This window comes from Colletotrichum jinshuiense, chromosome 4, assembly GCF_051148585.1.
Source record: "Colletotrichum jinshuiense chromosome 4, complete sequence".
Classification (NCBI taxonomy): domain Eukaryota; kingdom Fungi; phylum Ascomycota; class Sordariomycetes; order Glomerellales; family Glomerellaceae; genus Colletotrichum; species Colletotrichum jinshuiense.
The window spans coordinates 2629657-2645263 of NC_139311.1; the positions used below are offsets into that span (position 1 = coordinate 2629657).

A 15607-nucleotide genomic window follows, 5' to 3' on the forward strand; every position below is an offset into this window, starting at 1 on the left:
CCATCACCCCGCCCCAGGGTCAGTCATATTTGGAGGGGCAGAGTTTTGGTAAGAATTTGTTTGCGCCGGCGTCGCAGCTGCTCCTCGTCCCGTCCCCAGCGGAGGTGAAGCAAAGAAACTTTTCCACAAGTCGAGTCGAGTCGAGTCGAGTCACGCCGGGTCAAATTCCACCAAGTTTGTCCTCCCTCTTGGACGTCCGCTTTCACCCTTGCGCCGCGTTTCGGTCTATTCCCTTCAGTTGGATTTTTTTTTCTTGGCAACTACTTCCCCTTCATATTGGGTTGTTCCGTCCTCATTCAACTTGCAGCTGTTGATCGCAATTCCCTTGCCGTTGCTATACATCCTCGACTCATCCGTCACTATGACTTCGGCCGGCAGTTTGCGAATTTTGCTCATCGGCAATGGAGGCCGAGAGCATGCGCTTGCTTGGAAGCTCAGCCAATCGCCTCTCGTCGACTCCATCTTCGCTGTTCCTGGCAACGGAGGCACCGCCACCTGCCCCAAGACGACCAACATTACCGAAGTCGCTGCCGATGACTATCCCGCCCTCGTTACGTTTGCTCAGTCCAAGTCCGTCAACCTCGTCGTTCCTGGCCCAGAGGCCCCCCTTGTCGATGGAGTTGAAGCCTACTTCCGCGACGCTGCCATCCCTTGTTTCGGGCCTTCCAAGGAAGCTGCTCAAATGGAGGGAAGCAAGACCTTCTCCAAGGATTTCATGAAGGAATACAACATTCCCACCGCCGAGTACGAAAACTTCTCCGACTACAACAAGGCCGTCGCCTACGTTGATCGCGTATCCCATGATGTCGTCATCAAGGCAACCGGTCTGGCCGCTGGCAAAGGCGTCATCATCCCGACCACCAAAGAGGAGGCCAAGGAAGCCCTAAAGCAGATCATGTTGGACAAGGCTTTTGGCTCTGCTGGCGACGAGGTCGTCATTGAGGAGTTCTTGACGGGTGATGAGCTGAGCATCCTCACTTTCAGCGATGGCACTCACACGCTGTCCCTTCCTCCCGCCCAGGATCACAAGAGAATCGGGGATGGCGACCAAGGACCCAACACTGGAGGCATGGGCTGCTATGCCCCGACAACTATTGCTACCAAGGAACTCATCCGCCAGATCGAGTCCGAAGTGGTTCAGCCCACCATCACTGGCATGCGCAAGGCGGGCTACCCATTCCGCGGCGTCCTATTCACCGGTCTTATGATTACCAACCAGGGTCCAAAAGTCCTCGAGTATAATGTCAGATTTGGCGACCCTGAGACACAGACAGTGCTGCCACTCCTCTCTTCCGACACAGACCTCGCGGAGATCATGCTGGCTTGCACCGCCTACGAGGCCCGTCTCGATTGCGTCAATATCAAAGTTGAAAACAAGTATAGCGCTACCGTTGTCGTGGCAGCAGGTGGCTACCCTGGAACTTACGTCAAGGGAACACCCATGGTGGTAAACCCTTCAACCTCGCCAGATATCACCGTTTTCCATGCCGGAACCAATCTATCTTCCGAAGGTCAGCTTCAGACGTCTGGTGGCCGTGTCATTGCTGTGAACGCCACTGCCGACTCCCTTGAGGCGGCCGTGAAGAAGGCGTATGAGCAGGGTATCAAGCTCATCAACTTTGACCAAATGTACTACCGCAAAGACATTGCTCACCGTGCGTTCAGGTCGACCCAGCAGAAGGAGGCTCTGACGTATGCTGGAGCTGGTGTCAGCGTTGACGCAGGTAATGACTTCGTTGAGCGTATCAAGAAGGCTGTGCGTGCCACCAAACAACCAGGTGCCGATGCAGAAATCGGGGGTTTCGGTGGTGAGCTTGACTTGGCAAAGTGCGGTCTTCAACTTGACAATGGCGAGCTCCCGGTCATGGTTGGTGCCATAGACGGAGTCGGCACGAAGCTCATGATTGCGCAAAAGATGGCCAAGCACGATACCGTCGGCATTGACTTGGTGGCTATGAACGTCAATGATCTTGTCGTTCAGGGCGCCCGGCCCCTGATGTTCTTGGACTACTACGGCTGCAGCAAGCTTGACCTGAGCACTGCTGCTTCTTTTGTCGAAGGTGTAGCGGCCGGCTGCATCGATGCTGGATGCACGCTAGTTGGCGGCGAAACAGCTGAGATGCCGGGCATGTACCAAAAAGACGATTACGATGCTGCTGGCTGTGCATTTGGTGTGATGGTCAACAGCCAAAGGTTGCCGCGTAAAGACGACATGGTGGCTGGCGACGTACTGCTCGGGTTGGCCTCAAGCGGCGTTCACTCCAACGGCTTCTCTTTGGTCCGCCGCATTCTTGAACGTGAGGGGCTTGCATACACGGACGAGGCTCCATGGGATTCTGGCAAGACTGTGGGCGAAAGCCTCTTGACTCCTACAAAGATCTACGTTAAGAGCTTGCGGGGTATTATCGAAGGTCGCCTTGTCAAGGGCCTAGCCCACATTACTGGCGGCGGCCTGATTGACAATGTTCCTCGCATGTTGCCGGATCACCTTTCCGCCGAGATCGACTTGAAGGCGTGGGAAATGCCCGCCGTCTTCAGGTGGTTGAAGACGAGCGGCAATGTCGAGCCGTACCAGATGGTCCGCACCTTCAACACCGGAGTGGGCATGGTGGCCGCAGTGGATGCGGCTCTTGAAAAGGATACTGTCGCAGCCTTGGAGGCAGCCGGAGAGAAGGTCCTCCGCCTAGGTCAGCTTGTGCATCGGACGGGTGAAGAGCCTCATTGCAGGGTGCTTAACCTGGACACTTGGATATAAGTGGTGGCAGAAAGGACAGGGAAAAGAGGCTAGGCGTTAGACGAAAGAGATAGGTGAAAATATACCACATGATTGCGCTTATAGTAATGGCTTTCAGAGGGAGACAATGTCGTCAGTATACCCTGGACAAGTAAGTTGGTCAGACCAAGCCTCGCTTACCTTTTCCTTATTTTTTCTGACATTTCAAGCTCAGTATGCTAGACTGGTCACGTTATTTAAATTGGCTCTATCTCATTACAGTGTCATGCAAAACGAACCAACATTTTGGCTTACTTCATCAGGCGTAACCGATCTTGTGGCTTACATCGTGTCACCGAAGTGCTCGCCATGGTTTGCTTAGCCGTTCGTCCCTCTCCCTGCATGTGCTGTTGTTGAAAGTTCACAAAAAGCTCTCGCACTGAGGATGTATGCCTGGTTTTGAATTTACTCTACAGCATACAGCAGGAACAGTGCTGGCACATTCGACGTCCATCCCGACCCGCCTAATTTCCGTTGTGAATCATCACAGCTCTAAGGTTTATTTGACAGCTGTTTATGCCCCGCAACCTCTTCAAGAGTGTCGTTTCTGCAGCTTTCTTCGCCGTCGTTCTCGTGGCTTCCCTCCAGCTCGGATAGAATTATCCAAGTGGGAATGACACAAAGTACGGTGATGCCAAAATTGAGGCCGATGCTCACAAAATGGTTGGCGTTACCCTCCGATTGCATCCTGTTCGATATTATCAGTAGATGCTCGGTTATGTTTCAGTCACTGATGGAGCTCGGAAAAAGAGTCAAAGATAACTTACGCCCAAGCAACAGTCTGGCCCAAGGCCTCTGTCCCTCTTAGAATACCAGTATGGCGACTCAAATCCGAGAGATCCGTCGCATACTGGCCAACGAGCCAATACAAGAATTGCTGGAAAGCCTGACCTCCGAATTGCCAGAAAAATACGAGGGCATAACTCTTGCCGAACCCTCCCTGAAACCAGTCATAGGCAGGTGGGTTATCCATATCGTAAATCTGCTTCTGCAATATGGTAGCCCATATCCAAGTACCAACAAGAATGGCAACGATGGAAACGAAGGCAATACGGCCACGAGTCTTGATGAATATTTTCTGGTTGTCCAATAGCGTGGCTATTATGAAGGAGCTGAAGATGCCCGCAAAGTTTGTCAGGAAACTAGAGAATGCTCGAGAGCGGACAGTGAAATATGTTGCCAGCCAGGTGCTCATGAATCCATTATAGAAATAACTGATGAAGAACGCCGGCAACAAGAGCAGTATTCTCCTGCTTGTGAGTAATTTGCCAACGGCCTTGAACTCGCCTCCCCAGCTGGAAGCCATCGTGGTGTTGATCCTGGTCCCATCCTTTCGCCAAACTTTGCTTGCAGGTGACAAGCATAGGGCGATTGGAAGACCAAGACACATAATGACGATGAAGACAATGTACGTCGAGGAAGATACGGAGCCTGTCGTCTTCCTGTTCGCGTTTAAGCCCAGATTAATGGCACCACCCACGATAGGCCCGGCAGCTTTTGCTGTCTGCCAGATGGCGAGATAGAACGCACGATCTCCAGGGGAAGGATAGCCGATAATGATGGCGGCCTCAGCTGCCCAGAAAAACCCGGCGGATATTCCACAGAGGGCACTCCCAAACAACATAAACCACGTGTTCGCGCTGACATTATTGGTGTATAAGCCAGCACCGTATAGCGGATAGCCTATGGCGCCAAGTGCCAGCCCGTAGGGCAGGCCAATACGGTTGTTTATAGCACCAGCCGCTACGCAGACAATAGCGAATAGTCCATAAACCAGAGCATTTGCTGCCGACACAGCGTCTTCCCGGAGCCGTGTCAGTCAATCGGTTCAGGACATTAGCAAAAGGATCTGGGGTGCTCTTACAAGGCTCAGCTGCGCCACCAGCACCGAGACCGCCCAATGCATCCCACATGCCAGGTGCCGTGAATGACACCCCACAGGCAACAAGGATCTGGAAAGGCACCGAACGAAAGAACGGCCTGGGTTTCAACCCGGAACTCGGGTTCCGGCTGGAGCTTGTATCGGTTATCGGAGTGGGTCCTGGATGGACCGGGTCCCGGTGTTGAGGGGGGGCGGCCATTGTCAGAAACGACGGGTTTCTGATCTTGGCATATACTTGATCTGTCGGTAATTGGAAATCCGGGGGCTGCAGGCAGACGAATGAGGAAAGAGTCAAGAGTCAAGAGTCAAGCCAAAATACAGATAACCAAAGCCTCTGATGTCTTTTATTGAGACGTAACCAGCTATGCAGACATTTTCCTTCATGTCATGTCTTATTGTGGGTTGATTGCGCAATCGAGTCTAATGAGTAAGAGAAACCTCGAAACTGGGTCCGCTCTATCATCGTTGGTATCTAAATCAAATTCTACAGCAATTCGTCTCGGGGAGTCTCTCGTTGTACACAAGCTGGAGCGAACAACTGGAAACTCCAGCAGTGCCGAGATGTCAAGCGTATTAAAGTTACTTAATATCACAACTACAATAATGTAGTATAACACAGTATAGCGTGCGCTTATTGCTATGTTGCATCTCTACTAAGCGTATAGGTAACTAATTACGCGAATATATTTAGTAATACATAGTATATAATTTTTATATATAATAACTAACTACTTATATTAAGAATAATCTATATTAGTATATATAATTTTAAACTTTTAAAAACAATATCTATAGCTATAATAAATATATATCTATATAAGTTCTATTTTAAAGTCTTTTTATATTATTTTTTACTAAATCTTTATTATATTTTTTAAAATTATATTAATATTAAAACTTTAACTTTAATACTATATACAACTTTTTTATAGTTATTTAATAAATATAATATAAGTAATAAAGTAGACTTAATTAGTAACTAGTAAAATCTAAGTAACTAGAATAAATTAATAATATATATATATATTAATTTAAAGCTTAAGCTGAATATTATTAAAAGTAAATATAAAGCTGTTTTAATATTTAAATAAATTAAACATGTAATATATCTCTATTAATAAGCTGGAAATAGTAAACACCTATAAATAGTAATTTTAAAGGTAAAATTATATATTAATAAAGATACCTTTCTTTTAAGGCTGCTTAAAGCAGCCTTATATATTAAGATAAACAAGTAGTTAGCTAGCTAGATAGCTATAAAATTAGCTAGTTATATACTATTAAGTAGTATATACTTATTCTATATTATAGTGTAGTTAGTCTTTCTAGTTAGCTAGCTTTATATATATTATATATTATATTTTAACTATAAAGATTATAAAGAAATATATAAGTTTAATTAATTTAACTAACGTACTCGCATAGCGAGTAGGCCAATATAGCGAGTAGGCTACTTTTCCAACTTTCTACCTCTTTAACCTTTACACCAACTTTTCTCTACGTACGAACATGCCATCCTCCTTAATTAAAAGTTATATCATCCTTACCATCCAGGCTATTAAAAAAGACCTAAAGATGTCTATACGAAAAGCAGCCTAAACCTTTAAGGTCCCTTAAACGATAATCTAAAACCAACATACCAGATGCGTTATACAACCTAAAAGACGACTAAATTTAATAAAGATGACTATAACAGAAGAGGAGGTAATTCTTAAATAAGTTATTAACCTAATCGATTAAGGGTTCCCTTTATAACAAGAAGACGTATAAAAAATAGCCGACTAACTCCTAAATATATATAATAGGACGTATACTAGACCCTAATAGGTAGAGAACTTTATATAATACATCCCTAAATTAAAAATACGATTTTAACGTTAAATTAACTATTAGAAGGCCTTAGCTGAAGATCCTATAATTATATAAGGCTGGTTTACACTTATATAAAATATAATTACAAAGTATAGAATACTTAATAATAATATCTATAATTTTAATAAGACTAGGTTCCTAATAGGAATACTATTATACGTAAAGGTTGTTACAACATCTAACTATAAGGGAAGGCTTTATATAAAGCAGCCTGGTAATTAGAAATAAGTTTCTATTATTTAGGGTGTATATATAGATAGCTAGGTAATGCCTTTATATATTATTATAAAAGGTAAATATTACCTCTTCTCCTAGTATACTAACAGCTAATTCCTAGCTATATAGTATATCCATCCAAGCGAAAATAGATAGATAATAAATAATATTAGCCTATATTAGCTAAATTACTTTAATTAGTATATAAAGTCCTATATAAAGGGTTTTTATTACCTTTTAATTCTTAATAGTTATAACAGCTATAAATCAACTAACTTTAATAAATACTATAAGAAACAGAATATTATTACTTTATATATACCTCCCTATTTATTATATAAGCTTTAGCCTCTTAATATTAGGTACTTTAGCCTGTTAAAGTACTTATATAGTAAGGAAATCAAGAAGATAATATAGATGTAGATTTTATATATTACTAAGGATAACTTCTTTCCTACCTTTAAAGCAGTATTCTTTACCTTAATAAGTAAAGATAACGTATAAGCTGGTTTTAGATAGGCAGGCCTTATACCTTTTAACCCTAAAGTAGTTATTTCTTAGTTGGATTTTAAGCTAAAGACGCTAACACCCTCAGCCTTACGGCTAAGCAGTCAAGGCTCCTAGAACGTAAAGACACTAACTACAGCACTAGAGGGCGTATAATATACTTCCTCCCTTAAAAAGAAGATCTAGGTATATCAAGGCAGCTTACTAACACTAATATATAAAGTAATTAACTTCCAGGCTAGAGGTATTAGCAAGTTAGCCTATAGGCTTGCTATTATTAAGGCTAAGAACTATAAGCTTTATATAGGGATAAAGGTACTAAGTAAGCGCTGGAAGGCAAAAAAGACTAAACTACGTCTTAAAGGGTTACTTAATACTACTAAAGTAGAGGCACTATAAGTAGAAAAAGGTGGTGTTAATACTAGAGGAGAGAATAACCCTTAGAAGGAGAGTCATACAGAAGGTGCTAAACTATACACACGACGATATAGCAATTACAGAAAGTCTAGATATAACGTACGAACCTGTAAAGTAGTCTAGGATAGTAATAAGGAAGAAGGTAATAAGTAGTTTTAATTGATTTTATACGTTGTAGTTTAATTAACTTATATAAAAGGTAGAAGGGTAGAGGAAGGTGGCCTACTTGCTATATTAGCCTACTCGCTATACAAGTACGTTATTATAAATATTATATAAATATATTAAAGTTTAGATCTATAAATAAGTATATATATAAGATTATTAAACGTTATTTATATATAATACTAAAAGAAGTAAGTAATATAATTTTTTTAATATAAATAAATAAATAAAAGTTATTAAAGCTATATTAAAAGTGTTTATAATATATTATATTTAAATAGAAAAATTAATATTAATATATAATAAATAAGTATAATAGTATAACTATTATTATATTATAATATAAGTAATACTTTAATTTTAAAATTTCTTTTACTTTCTAGTACTTATTTAATACTTTATTTATTATATTAAGGTTATAGTTTTTAATTTTAAAAATAGTTAACTTATATATTAACTTATTAATATATTTAGCTTATAAGTTTACTATTAGAATTATAGAGTATCTATTATATATAATAGGACTACCTATATAGGCTGAAACTTACTAAATATTAATATAGTATATTTAAAAGCTATAAATTAGTATATAAAAGAGAAAGTAAAAGGTTAACAGTAGTAGTAGTAGTAGAAGTATAGATATAGCTGTTAGCAACCTAGAGAGTATAATTTCTAGGCTCTACTGCTACAGCTGCTGCTATAGCTAGCAGCTAACAGCTTAGCTATTAACCGCCTGCTTATATTCTAGTTATATAATCTAATATTTACTAATTTATATAATAGTATAGTAAGCTGCTTTAATGTTTATAAACTTCTTTTAAATATAAAGTATAACTTTATATAGCTTTATATATTATAACTAGTATCTTTAAATTTTAAAAGCTTTAGCTATTTAGCTATAAGCTAAATAGTATTAATATCTTTAGCTTAAAATTATAAAAAATATTTAATTAAGAAATATAAAACTAGCTAATAAAACCTAGTTTATATAACTTGTTTATTAAAGTAAAAAAAGCTATATTATAAAAAATTAATTTAAGCTATTTATTACTTTCTTCTCTAAAAGTATTTTAAACTATTTAATAAGTTTATATATTATATTTAATTGTTTTTATAGTTGCTATATTACTATATATTTAATTTATTTATATATATATATAAATACTTCTTTAGAGAATATTTTTATCTCTAGTATTTATTTAATACTTTATTTACTATATAAAGCTTATAGTTTTTAGCTTAAAAACAGCTAACCTATATGTTAACTTATAAATATCTTTAGTTTATAAGTTAAAAACTTTATATAATGATATTAATAAAAAGCTTTAATATTAATTAATTATATTTTAAATAAAGTAGAGCTTTATATAGCTTTATATATTATAATTAATAGTTTTAAATTCTAAATGCTTTAGCTACTTAACTATAAGCAAGATAATATTAATATCTTTAGCTTAAAATCTAAATTTAAAAAATATAATTTTTAAGCTAAAAGGTATAAAGTAAGTTTACTAAAATTATATTAATTATTTTATTTCCTAAAGTAAAAAACCTATATAAAAATATAAAAAAGAAATAATATTTATTATAATATATAATCTATATTTATATTATCTTTTTATTTTCTTTATTATATAAAGTCTTCTATAAATTAAAAAATATATTATTAATAAATTAAAGCTTATATAATAAATAGAGAAGTATATAGAAAGTAATAAGTTTTTATTTTTTAAAGTAACTATTAAAGTTAATAGATTTATAGGTATTAAAAATTAAAAACTAAAAAGCGATTTTTATATAAAACTTATTATGTTTATAAGATATTAATAAAATAATATATATATAGAATATAAAATATAGTATATAAAATATAAAATAGAGAATTAATATAGAGGTATAACGAATTAATATAGTAGTGTAATTCTTATAGCAGTATAATATATATACTAATTAATTAGCTATAAATTCTTAAGACCTATAGGTATAACTATATAAAGGCGGTAAAAGTAGGTTCTTTAATAATTCCTTAATAACCTAATGACTTTTACTATATATACTTTATTTCTATTTAAAATTTATAAAACCTAATTTTCTACCTTCCTATTAATTTTATAAATCTTAAATAGCCTCTTTAAAGGTTTTAGCTGCTAGCTGCTTTACTAGATAAGTTATATATTATATTTTATAACGGTAGGCTAGCCCTTTATAGTAATAAAAGGCCAGCCCTTTATAGTTATAAGAGGTAGACTTTACCTTTTATAGCTATAAAAAGCTGTCTTTTCTATTATTACCTTCTATAGCTATAAAGAGCTACCTCTTTAGCCTTTCTAGTTAAAATATAAAATACTTATATTACTTACTAACTAACTACCTCTAATTAATATAGTTAGTAAAATTATTTACTACTATTACTAAATAGTAATTCCTATTTATAACGTTATCACTAAATACTTAGTTATAATAAGTATCTACTTATATTACCCCTTATTATCTTCCTTCTACTTAAGGTATTAAACTAGCTTTTTAGTTATTATTATAATAATAATAAAGCTTGATTTTAATAAAGCTAACTTACTTATTATATAAGCCTAGCTTTTATTAACTTATTTTACCTTTCTAATAAACAACCTTACTTATAGCTAGTTAATATTCTACTACTAGCTACCTCTATAGCTTAGTAATTTAGTTAGCTTCTTTTATTTATTACTAGCTATATTAAAATAAATTATATAATATTTTTTTAATTTACTATAAAAGGATATTATAATCTTTAGATTAAAAATTTAATAGTAAGGGTTTTAAGATGATATCTTTTATAACTACTATAATAGTAGACTTCTTATTTACTAAATATTACTTAATTTATTATCTTTAAATAGATTTTATAATAATAGAGAATACTAAGCTTAACTAATATAAAATAGTTATAATTATACTTCTTGAAAAGTTATAAAAATAATCTTTATTTAAAAGGTATTACTTTTAATATTAACTAATATTACTTTATAATTAAATTAAAACACTTTAAATGAAGTATTTTAAATAGATATCTATATACTTACAGCCTATAAAAACCTTATCTACTATATAAACCTATATAAAGTATAAATTCTAGTTACTAACTATATTTTATATTATATTAACTAGTTAATACAGGTTATTACGATTATTTAAAAGGTAGCTTTTAATATTATTATTATTTAACTTTATTTTAAAAGTAATATAAATAATTAAGTTTTAATACTTTTAAATAAAATAATATACTTATTAAGCTTTTATAGGTAAGTAGATTATATATAAATATTAAAGGATTAAGCGTTAGTTATTAAATTCTTTATAAAGGTTGTTTTATACCTTTTTATAAGCGTCTTTAGTTTTAATACTAACTATAAGCTTTAACATTATAAAGATATTATAATATATATAAAGAATAATATTAAATATTAGTATATTAATATATATTTAATATATATTTCAAGCTTAACTAAAGCTTATATTACTAGTTTATTTTCTTTATTATTAGACGTATTATTATTATTATTATACGTAGAGTTTTAATCTATTTTTATTTAACTTTAAGTATAATATTAAACTTAATATAATATATATAAAGCTGTTACTAGGATTTAAAAAGCTACTTATTTAATATAGCTTTTATCTTTTTATTTAAGTTAGTAATAATAATACTAAATTAATAAATTAAGTATTAATTAATAAGTTAATAGATATTAGTTAAAAGAAATTAAAACTTTTTAATATTTTTATTATTAATAAGACTAAATACTATATTATAGATAACACTAAAATAGGTTTATTTAATAGCTTAAAATAAAGAAAGCTTAAAATACTTAATATATATATATATTATTAAAGCTAATTACTTTAAAGAACTACTTTTATATTTAAAGATAATAATAAAGGGTTAAGTAAAGCTAATAAGGTAGTTAAGCTTATTATTTATCTAATTTATAATATATAATATCTATTATTTATTAAACAGCTTAATTAATATTATAATATTTAAATACCTATTTAGTTTCTTTTAGTTTATAAAAGCTTTAGTATTATAAATATCTTATTAGGTAAATAAAAAGTTAGAAAACTACTATTATATAATAATATATATATTATAAGCTTAAATTCTAACTTATTAACTTATAATCTTAATAATAGTTTTAATTAACTAGGTAAGCCTATAATAAGATAAATATATAAATATCTTAAAGCTAAGTTTATAGTTATATTAATTATATTAAAGATTTTAATATTAATATAATAGCTATTTATTTACTTTTCTTTAAGGCCTTTATATCAAGTTACTATTTATAGTTATACCTTTAAAACTTATATTATTAAATATTAATACTTTTTAAAGGCTTTAGCTTTTTAAATTAATTATATTAAAATATATAAGATCTATATTAACTATTAAATTTATATCTATATTAATACATAATGTTAATTTTTTTATCTTTAGTAAATATATAACTATAATTAGATAAAGCTTAAACTATAGGCTTTAAGTTATTTAAGATTAATAGGTTTATAATTTTAGTTAAAAAAATATATAAAAACCTTTTACTTTATTTACTTTGAGAATAATAACTAGATACTATTTAAAAAAAGTTAAATTTAAAAAAAGATTTTATTATAGATTTAAAGACGTACTTTATTATAATAGTAAGTAAGATAGTAAGCTTATTTATTTACTTTATATTTATTACTATAAATAGCTTTTTTTAAATTATTAAATAAATATAAATATAAATATTTTATTTATCTTAATAACCTAACTAATAAGAAAGAAAGTATTAAACTATTTTATAGTTATTTAAAAAGATTAAGTTATTTATTAAGATTTTTAACTAAAGATAAATTATATTTTATTAAGATTTAAAGTATAAATATTAGCTAAAAAGAAAATTTATCTTAGAGAAATCTATAGTTAAGGTAGAAGATAGGTTTTTATTTAAAATAAGGTATTACGCTTTAGTATAATTAAAGATAAAATAGTAAGGTAAAAAGATTATTAGCCTTTTAGAAAATAGGATTTAAAGTAGAGTTTAGACTTAATTACTAGATAATATAGTTAATAGTATATAAAGAGATCTATTATATAAATTAGGCTAGATAAAAACTTGCTAATAAGGTTGTTTTACTTGTTATTTATATTATAAAACTAGTTAACGTTAGAATAACTACTATTAAAAGTAGGTAATAATAATATATTATTATTTTATTAATATTAGTGTTTTAGAGGTTAAGCTTTTTAAGTAGTACTACTACTTCTAGTTTAGTAATATAAAGATATAATAGATATTAATTATTTAAGAAAGTAAGATTAATTAAAAGGTATATAAATAGAAAAAAGGAAGATATATAATAATAGATTAATAGGATTTTACTATACTAGTAGTAAAATTTCTAGCTAATTAACTAGTATATATATTATACTACTATAATCGTTATACTACTATATTAATTTATTACACTTTTATATTAGTCTCTATATAAATACTATAAACTACTTTAATACTACTTTAAAAATAGAAGTATAAAGATTAAATAGAGATAAAAAGGTATTATATATACTTACGAATAGGCTATTACTAAAGGTAAACTATAAAAAGAAACTACTTATATATAATTATAACCTAATTAGTAAAAAGTTAATAAATATTTAAATAGATAAATAGAACATAGCTATTAAAGTAGGTTATTAACTATAACTAAATAAGATAATTAAATAATATATAAAATAGATACTATTAATAGTGTTATTAATAATATAGATTTAATAAAGAATATATAAAAAGGGTTTTACTAAAGACTTTATTTAAAAATACTTACTAGTATTTATTTATTAATAGTATAAATTTTAAAATCTAAAAAGAAATACTATTAAAACCTATAATAAATAAGAATACTAAAATAATAATTTATAATATAATGTTTTAATAACTAGGTAGTAATATACTACAACTTATATATAGTTAATATTTAAAACGTTTATATATAGGTATACTAGTCTTTTTTTAATCTATTATATTATATATAAAATAAAATAATAAGATTAAAAGTATTAATTATAAAACTAAGGTATATACTTTAAAAGGCTAAATAACTATAGTTAATTAGAAAGAGAAAAACTAGTAATCTAATATTAAAAGATAATTAAAAGAGTATATATAATAGTATTAAATTACTTTAATAACTACTACTTTACTATTATAAGTTAATAAGTAAGTATAGCTATTTAGCAGCTATCTAGACCTTTATAAAGAGATTTTTAAAAGACTTAATATAGAGAATATTAAAAGGAATACTATTTTATCTAGAAACTTTAAAGAATAATATTAAAAGGATATTAAAAGCTACTATAAAATAAAGTATATACTTTATATATAGAAAGTAAGACTATTAGGTAGTAGAAAACTATAGTAAAATAAGAGATAAAAGCTTTATATCTTTATTATATATAGTAATAAAGATAGCTTTTTACTTTAGTTTATATAGTTTCGTTTTAATTAGATAATAAATAATAAAATATAAGTTATTAGAAAGAAACAGATATAACGTATATACTAGATGCTATTACACTATAAAAAACAATAATACTAATTATAAATACTATTAAAAGGTAGACTATAGTTTTTTAAAGGTTTATTAAACTAAAGGTTACTATAGATATAGATACCTACTTATAATTAATATTATTAGTAGTAAACTAGTAAAAAACCTAAAGATTAAGCTATTTAGTATAGTTACTTTACTATAATAGTATAAAGTTATAATAGAGAGAAATAAAAAGCAGTTAGTATATACTAATTTATATATTTTATTAGACTTTAATAAAAGGTTGTAAAAAATTTAGTAAGTCTTTATAGAAGTACTTAAACTGCTAGAGGTATTAAAGCTATTACTATTCTAATAGTTAATAGAGTAAAAAGCATTATTATTATAATATAGATAAATATATAAAGTTATAACTATACTTTAATTATACAACTTATACTATTTATAAAAAGTTATTTAAAAAAGAAATAGTGTATTTATTATATATATTACTAATATATTTTAAAAGGTAAAAAAGTATAAAAGAAAATAACTATAAGAATTTATTTATAGTTATATATTAAGAGGAAAGTATTTATAAAATAAATAGCAAGAAACCTTTTTATATTATAAAATTAAAATATACTATTAACTTAATACTAATTATTAAAATACTATTTTATATATTTTACCTACTAGAATAATAATAGCTAGAAGCACCTTATTAATATATTAAAGAAAATTAAGTAAATAGTTAAATTACCTATTTAATAAGTATAATAAAATTATTAATTCTATTTATCTTTAAAATAGATAATATACTTTATCTCTATAAAGACTATAAAGGCTTTAATAAAATAATAGTAAAAAATAAACATCTTTTACTTTTTACTAATAAGCTTTTAAATAAATAAATATAGTAATATAAAATAGATTTTAAAAATTAATATTAAAGGTATATATTATTAAATTATAGAGCCTATAGCCTAGCATTATATCTATAAAACTATTATTTATAAAGATTTTTATTTTAACTTGCTACTATATTAACTAATAGCTATTTAGCTATATAACTCTTATACCTTAGTTATTAAGTATACCTTTACTATCTACTTTCAAGATAAATCCAGCTGTTGTTAAATAAACCTCCTGCTAATCTAATTCTACTACTGTAATTCTCTTCTAGTTAATAAAAGACCTTAATATATTACAGCACAATT

General features: G+C 30.3%; 2 protein-coding genes across 2 annotated transcripts; one reads left to right on the plus strand and one right to left on the minus strand.

Moving 5' to 3' along the window:
• Nucleotides 1–361: 361 nt before the first annotated feature.
• On the plus strand, nucleotides 362–2755 carry EsH8_IV_000662 (bifunctional aminoimidazole ribotide synthase/glycinamide ribotide synthase; the record flags this gene model as incomplete). The annotated part of the gene is made up of 1 exon (XM_083265552.1): nucleotides 362–2755. The coding sequence occupies one exon, from the start codon at nucleotides 362–364 to the stop codon at nucleotides 2753–2755; it is 2394 nt and encodes a 797-aa protein (XP_083124447.1).
• A 510-nt stretch (nucleotides 2756–3265) lies between these two features.
• On the minus strand, nucleotides 3266–4854 carry EsH8_IV_000663 (uncharacterized protein; the record flags this gene model as incomplete). The annotated part of the gene is made up of 3 exons (XM_083265553.1): nucleotides 3266–3461; nucleotides 3541–4573; nucleotides 4638–4854. 3 exons carry the CDS (start codon nucleotides 4852–4854, stop codon nucleotides 3266–3268), a joined length of 1446 nt encoding a protein of 481 aa, XP_083124448.1.
• Between the last annotated feature and the right edge of the window lie 10753 nt (nucleotides 4855–15607).